Raw genomic sequence first — 8,561 nt, 5'->3', positions numbered from 1 at the left:
ACTGCCACATAGGACAAATGGCAGTGATTTTCCTGGTACAGCATTCTTCATTTCCTGCTTTGAAATGAAACACATTTTGATGACACAGCTTGACCGACAGATCATAAAATTTCCATTTTCAAAGGAGACCGTTCGGAAAAAAGAAAGCATGAGGACATTATAGACTCAAGTTTTTAACCTATTCATGGCTTTTGGATAAAGTTTATAATATCTATTTGAAAAGAGGGTTGTTTAACTATAAGGTATGATTTTGAATTATGTTTATCCCATCTTACACAACATTCAAGTTTTATGTGTTATTTCAGGGAAAAATAAAAAATCAATAAATGTATTCCCTTGCAACAACCTGTAATTCTGACTTCTCTGCTTTTCAGGGTTGAAGATGTCACATTATTTTAGCTGCATCTTCAACAGAATCGGATCTGAGGCTTTGTATGTACTCGTAGTATTACTAAGCAATTAGTTTATCACTCTTTTCACAGCAAAATTACATCTCCATACAAATGTCACAAATTAGATGAAGACCGTCCTCCTCCAACAACAACAAAAAAACCCAGAAACATTGCACATGTTTGAAGGTCAAGAGAAGTGAAGTGGGAATGTGGGATACCCTTTAGGGGCCCCTACCACCTTTTTTGGAAGTCATATGACTAGGAAAGACTCTTGGTATGCAATTAAGTTTGGCCCACACAGGAAGGACAATTAATCAATGGCTCTCCATAGACTTTATTGAGACATTTTTTTCTGCTAGCAAACATTTTAAATTAATATTAACCAGAAGTCTGCGTGGTGTAATGTAGCAACTCATAACTACATTTTTTTATACGCTCCAAACAGAAATATCAAACTTTATACAAAAGTGGATACAGACTGCAAGACCTGTGGCATCGCGAGAAAGAATGCTAACCTGGGGAGCATTGACACTCTGTAGACCTGGTTTTTGCACATCAGCTTTGATTTATTTTTAAATGTATTTGTTCTGTATTCATCCCACTCTTGACATCAGTTTTGTGAATAAGGAACATGGTCAGGGGACGCGTGTTTGTGAAACTCTACAGCCTTGGCTCTCAACAAGGGGTCCAGGCTCCCCTTGAGGGCCCACCAAACATTTTACTATTCATCTTAGCACAAATTAACTTGATGTCATGATAATGCACCTGGATAGTTCAGAAATGGGACTTTTAGTAAGAACATATGCGTAGGCCTATTCTGTGGGGATTCTGTCAGTGCAAACAATTCAAATTGATAGTTAAATTGACAGCAATGGATCACTTTTTTGGCGTGGCTCTTGTGGGGCTCAGCTTTTTTCAGATACAAGGGGGGAAGGGGGCTACAAGGATAACAGATTGGGAAGGCGCTACACCACTATTTTTGTGGAGTCACATCAAGTTTTTAGTGATCAGATCAAACGTTGGAGCAGTTTGATCTGATCAATTTTCATTCACTCTTTACATACTTGAGATTTTGTAGATCTAGAATCTAGATTTTCTAACTGATAAAGCAGATGTTTGGATAATCTCAACTATTATTCAATCTCTTAATATGGCACAAAGTATGATGTGAGTATGGCTGTTGTGTGGCTTGTTATAGAGATAGACAGAAATAAACAGGTGCAAAATGCAATAGGCTGTTAGAGAAGGTGAGAGAGTGGATGTTGTGTCTCCTTCCACTTGAGGTTGTGAAGTTAGTGAGCTGACATCAGGTCACCCTGTACACCCCCTGACACAGCAAGTGGTGCTATGATGACAGGTCAGACATAACGAAGATGCTGTGATCGGCTTTGACTGCAGGATACATTTAACTCCTCAGATTAATTTTTGGCAGCTGAAAGATTTTGAATGTGGTTAAACTCTAAAGAGGCTAGGACTTGTAATTAATGATTGCAATGTCATATTTTAATCCCTTAAACTAAGTTTCAAATTGAAAGTCAGCAAAAAGCAGTCGTAGCCCCTGGCTGTGCACTGGTGCTATTATCCAACATGACTGTCTTCTCGCACAGTTGGATCTTCTTCCCACAAGACCTGCAGGCCTTACGTCAATCACAAAAAAATATTCAAATAACTTTGACCTCAGTGTTTTTCAGTGACAAATCTTTTTATAGCAGGTGGTGTGGCAGAGATGGGCGGGGAAGGCAAGAAAGAGGGAGGGAGAAAAGATGTGGAAACAGATCTGGTCTTGGCTGAGAAAATGAAATGTTCTTCAGTCTGTCAGAGAGGGAGCCACAGCCTGACGCATGTTCCTCACCTCTCCCTGACAGTTACAGAGAAATAAGAACACACAGTCAGGGGTGGATTAATGTGTACTTTTGTGAGAGGTTGAAATCTTAATTAATTCACACACCAACATCAAATCTATGTGTCTAAAACATGTTGATAATAAAACTGCTTTTCAAAAGGTAGAAAAGCAAAATATTATTTACTTTATATAAATTATGACAGAAATGCTGATGTGGTAGTAACAGTATTAGAAGTGGTTGAAGTGGCAGCAATTGTGTGTGTGTGTGTGTGTGTGTGTGTGTGTGTGTGTGTGTGTGTGTGTGTGTGTGTCTGTGTGCATGCACGTGTGTGCTAGTATGTGTGTTGTCATAGATGTCATGTCAAACAAGAATAAACGCTCCTAATCAGCTGACCGCCAGAGCAGGGAGACAGAGGAGAAGGGTGAATGGTTTAGGTTGAAGTGAATAAATTAAGGAATGTGTGAAAACCAAAAGCCTTCCTGCTTGAAAGTACGCTGTGCTCTATAAACTAAAAAAAAATTAATCTGCCTACACTTGTGACCAACAATAAATATTTGTTAAAGGATGCTGAAGCCTCATACTCAAACTGAACTAAAACTGCTGGGAAGGAAATTATAAAATTTCAGTGTATATTGCTGGTTTATTGAAGGCAAGGTGTTAAAATATATCTAATAACATTTCATGGCTGAAAACATTTCCTTTCTGTTAGGTTGGTTTAAGTTTCATTTATCCAGCAAAATGTTTAAAGATACGAGAGCTGACCCGATTGATGCGGTCTTCTTTTTTTATGAAACGGAACAACAGAAAATATATTCAGAAAAAAATGCTACAGCTTATGTCCAAAAGATTAGAGATAGAAAGATGGAAATGTGATCTTTTTTAGAGAGTTTCTCCCCACACGGTTAGAAAGGAACCACTTTTTGTTTGGTCTCCTGTATAAACTGTTAATCTGAAATAACCTGTGTTTAGTATCTACCTAAATCAAACACTTTGCTTTTTTTCATAAGAAAATTGTTTATTGATACAGTTTCTAAATAAAAGTACTACTACAAAATCGTTTTATCTGAGTGACTCATTCTCCTCCTCCTCACCTGGTGTTCTCCTCCTCTTACTTTAACTTTTCTCCACAAACTTTTTACTGTGAGATTTAATGTTGATGACTGCCTCAAACTAACATGGTTAAATGTGTACTAAACATCACACAAGCTTCATCCACTTTTGTTCTTGTGGTTGTCTTGTTTTACTTGTATTCTTACATGTTTGTTCCCAAACACCTTGTGCCATTAAAAACTGTATTATTGATCATGACAACAGGTCTTTCGTCAGATGTAGAATTTTGATATCTGACAGATTAAACTAGGACAGAATTAGTATTCAATCTTTGGATAATCATCTTTCTCATTACAAGTTATAATCCTTTTTTTTTTTATTAACCTGATGAATATTTTCTTAAGGGCCATCTTATTCCCTGTAATTTGTTTGGGAGCTTTTTTTTAAAAAATAAAATAAAAATGGAATGTGCAGTATTTTTATTTTGAAATTTGATTTGCCATTTCATATGATCAGTTTTCGTAATCTTACTTTTCTCTCTTGACTAAGGGAGGTGGCAAAAATGTCTACCATGTTGACACAGGGTTTAGTCGAGCTAATGTGGGGAAGCTTGTCTCTGTATAAGTGCTTTATATTATTATTGTATGTCAAGAACTTGAAAACTGCATTTAGTTTAAGATTCTTTACTGCATGCATTTTAGCAATGCCTGGTCATGAATTTCTGACTGACATTTCAAAGAATTGGGCTGGACATTAAAAGCCTTGAGACGCGACGGTGTCACCTGACATATCAGGATAAAAGGTTCACATCGGAGTCAACAAAAAAATCCAACATAAAAAGATAGTCCTCTTTACTGCTGTATTTGCCTTTAGCTGTACATTCATCCCTGCTGTGAAGACATAGTTATTCAAGAAAAGTACTGATGTTCTCTTTATTGGGTTCTTTCTGTTAGAGGTAGTCCAGGTCAAGATAACCCTTACATTGAAATAAAATGTTGATACACATTTTTTTTTAAATTAAAAGCATAAAGCGTTGATTTAACATGAAAATCTCATCTGTATCTTGAGATTCATTGTCTTGTGATTCAATAACAGTGGCTAATAGTAATGCCTCAGGTAGTCAATCTATATGGATAGTCAACGTATCATCTACAATGTATTTACTGTTGCTGTCAAAGATAATAATTTCTTATGACTGATGTTCCTGTCTAATCTTCCCCTAATATGTCAGTTGTTTACAAACACTATCCTTCATTTAAAAACCATCAGGAGGACAACTTTAGAGTGTAGTTGCTAACAAATCATGGGTTACAGAAACTATTACATTGGATTTACAACTGCCCCTGCATTGAAACCTGCCTCTCACCACCGAAAGAGAGGCAGTCTGAAATGTTGCTAATATGTTTTGCAGACTGAATAGTCAACTAGCAGCTGTCTGATAGCTGTAGCTAACGTTAGCCTTAAGCACACAGCAAAAGTCAAAGGTAGCTTATTTTCAGCAGACATTCTTCCTCCTCCTCATCATCATGGCTTATTGCCTAAACATGCTCCCCCAGCATGATACAGAAGAAAGAAGCATGATGCTACTGCAATGTGAATGAATGCCAACAAATTCTTGTTGAGATGGTAGCTAATGGGTTATGAAATATTCTTTTAGCTTGAATTATTTACCACCATCCAAATTAAAACTGTCCATAGTTTATTTTTTCCATCAATGCTGCTCATTTCTAAAAGTAATCATGTGAAAACAATAGCTAGATTTCTTAAGTGAAAACAAATTACTTTGTAGTTAGTAGTATTACTTTATAACTATGAGTTTCTTAAAAACTAGCCACCATGTGAATATGCCAGTGCCCGCTTTTTAATACATTCAATGAGCCTTAGACAAATAACCAAATTTAAAGCACATGTTTACAAACATAATTTTATATACCATACTCCTATACATTTAATGTTGATAAATTGCATTAAAATAAACATAAATACATTGTAACTACATGTTCTACATAACAATAAAAATATGGCTGGATGAGGCTTAAAACTAGCAAGACTACAGCATTCAGAAAAATAGCACTCATAAGGCAATGTTTACTTTAAAATGTTACCCCCCCCCTTTTTTTTTTATTAAATCTGACATACATGTAAACTCTCTTACGCATCAGTGTGTGATGGAGTCATGAGTAACATTCACCTCCTGATACAGTATGTGGTTAAACTGTGATTCAGTGAAGATCGTGTGGCTGTAAAGTAGAAACTAAGCATCCACATGATTCAATGTCACGACATAATCTTTCAACAGAGAGTGATTTTCATCAACTTACATCCACTGATGTCAAAAAAGGGAGGGACATTTAAACTCTGGATATGGCATCATTTCACATTAAATTAAATCAGTACATAATTTTAGACACGGTAAATGTTACATGCGCCATTTCGTTTCCACAGTAACAAGGAGGGTATATTTAGAGAGTACTAAACTAAGACAGGGAAAAGTGTTAATAATCTTGATGGACTTATTACAATTAGTCGGAGTCAAATAGTAAAGATCAGAAAACCTCATCTGCTTCCTGTCGAAGGTGAGAGAACCAGCATGCTCATTCAGCACCACTTTTGACACCTGCGTCATTCAGTATTTAGTGGCATTACTGATTCACATGGTACAGTAGAGGTTTCACGTGAGCTGCTCAACGAGGGAGGTTCAAGGGAAATACAGACGTCAATGGGAAAAGGTGTCTTTGTCCTGTTTAGACCTTTTAGCTGCCCAATATAGTGCTGCACGCGAATACTTCAAGTAAATCATGTTTCTTCACAGATTCAAAAGTTTAACTGTCTTCCTTGTCGAGTCTTTCAAAGAGAAACAAGTTTGCACACTGTATCATATGCTTTATTAAAATAAAGATAAAGCACATGAATATGAGAAACCACTTTAGTTTGATGTACAAAGGGAAACAGCACACATTCTGTTATGATGTAAAATATTTTTAGTATAACATGATGACACACCTCTTAAGAGAAACTCAACATGTAACTGTGTGCACACTTTTATTTCTACAATGTTTGTGGAAATGCTTTTAGTACACAACTCAGAAAGCATGGGATCATTTTATTGTGATGTTAATCCAAATCTAACAAACTCAAGTTTTCTGTTATGACGCTACATTATACATGCTTCGAGTAATGTATTTTTCAGCCGCTGAAGAGAAATAAACTAAGCTCTAACAAGTGGTAATATTTTGAGGGGGGTTCATTAGTTCATTGATGATCATGTTTATAGTAGCCTTAGACAGGGGTCGCTAAGAGCCATGGCTATAAACCTGTATGCATGGCTTCTATACTTTGTTTTTTACATAAGAGGGAATTCTTACACAACCTTACAACATCCTTAGTATTCTTTCTTTCTTCATTAGGATCCTCATTAGTACCAGCATACACATCAGCTATTCTTCCTGGGGTCCAACACAGGTCCATTCATACACACTTACTCACAGAACAATCTAAGAAACAAAGACAGACAGTGCGACAAACAGACAACAGTATTGCCTTGCTTTATTACCAATTCTAAATTGTTAGGGCAATGTTTAAGAGGGTAAAAGATCAAATGAGAAGTGGGGTCATTTTTTTCACCTGTTACTATGCAATATTACTTTTTTTAGGTAGCTGATGTTAAGCACATAACATTACTGGACAAGGACTTCATTTGGAGGGAAGAATAAAAAGGCACACAGGAAATACAGTGCAAGTTCATCAATGTAACTTCATCTAAAGCCTTTACATAACTATGGTTTTCAAACTCAAAATTTCGGACATTGAAAGAAAAAAAGATTCTCTTTCTTGAATTAACACCTGAGAGCTACCCTAAGTTTAGCAGAGCGTCCTCTAGGATTGTCTTTGACATCTTCCCTTTCTGGGGTGATCACCTTTCTTTTCAGAGGATGCCAATACAGACTCCCACCGTCTCTTTTTTCATTCAACATCTTTCCCTTCCCAGTGCCTTGCTTCCTCGGGCTAAAGTGATACTGGTCAAGATTAGACAAGTCTTCTCCTTGAAGGAAACGTTTGACCAGTCTGTCTTCGAGAGAATGAAATGTGATCACACACAGACGTCCTCCAGGTCTCAGTGCTTCCCGGGCGGCAGACAGCCCTGCGTGAAGTTCATTCAGTTCATCGTTCACAAAGATACGCAGAGCTTGGAAAGTCTTGGTGGCCACGTGTGCAGGTCGGTGGAGCCGGTCTTTACGTGCATAGACAACAGCTGCAGGAAATGATCCTAGAGGCAAAGAAAAGGTCAGAGTGAGGGTATCTTATAAAAACAAGTTGATTTGCACCATATTGTTTGTCTGTTACATATAATGCATTTCTATAATACAGGAAGTTATACCACATAAATGCAGTGTGTATTTCAAAGTCTGATATACTGTGACATTAACTTTTCATACTTTCATACTTTATATTACTTTGAACTTATTTCTTGTATCAAAACTAACCCCCAACATAAACACATAAAAATAAGGACAATCAAGTAATTAAAGTGTCAAAAATATATTTAGGTTTTAAAGTTGGAAAATAACATCTGTATTATAAAACATGAAATAAGACATCATCACAACCAGGAATGCAGAAGACCACAAGGTGCAGATTCAATGTTGTGTGTGGCTACAATCTGACACATTTGTGTTTAACTATGAATGTTAGACTGAATAAACACTTTTGTTTATTCCCCATAGTGTCTTTATAGCTGTTATCCGGGGGTCATTGATTAATTCAAGATCTTGAGTAAATAATGTATCCTTGTGCTTTCTGAAAAAAAAAAAAGAAGTTCAACAGCTCATTTCTATTCCACAATATCGACGTATTTTCATCCAGTATTTTTATCATTTGCCGTATCGTCTCAAGTCAATGTGCTGCCAGCATCCATGTATTTCAGCTGCAGCATTCTCTCTTCGACTTAGTCTTTGCAAAGCTTATTTTAAAGTCAGAAATGGTTCAGGCATTGGAAGTTATGTTTTGGTTAATAGTTCGGTTGCTAGGTAATCATTTTTCTTTTCTTAGGAAAAAATCAATATCCCCAGAAGCCTCAAGTTTAGTAGAGTGAATGCTTTTGAAAGTTCTGCTTTAAGGTAACAAAAAGCAAGAATTTGGTTTGGTAGTTGTGTAGTCCACCAAAGCTCTCTGCGTGCAAATCTCACTAAAACCATGCATAGTGTAGTTAGACAACATGCATCTGTTCAGAGGGAGAATCAAAGGGAAGAAAGTCGACAAAGATGTTTTGAATAGT

The 8,561-nt window shown here is 36.6% G+C and overlaps 1 protein-coding gene across 1 annotated transcript in view; it reads right to left on the bottom strand.

Annotated features, from left to right (window-relative positions):
* Positions 1–6,311: 6,311 nt before the first annotated feature.
* mettl15 (methyltransferase 15, mitochondrial 12S rRNA N4-cytidine) overlaps positions 6,312–8,561 on the bottom strand; it is a 41,223-nt gene continuing 38,973 nt past the window's right edge. Inside the window, exon 5 of the mRNA XM_079338942.1 lies at positions 6,312–7,553. Within this exon, the coding sequence (XP_079195068.1) occupies positions 7,123–7,553 (431 nt within the window). The 3' untranslated portion in view covers positions 6,312–7,122. The remainder of the gene's footprint in view (positions 7,554–8,561) is intronic.

Source organism: Symphodus melops (assembly GCF_947650265.1).
Source record: "Symphodus melops genome assembly, chromosome: 3".
Lineage (NCBI taxonomy): Eukaryota > Metazoa > Chordata > Actinopteri > Labriformes > Labridae > Symphodus > Symphodus melops.
This window is presented reverse-complemented; position numbering and strand designations above follow the sequence as displayed.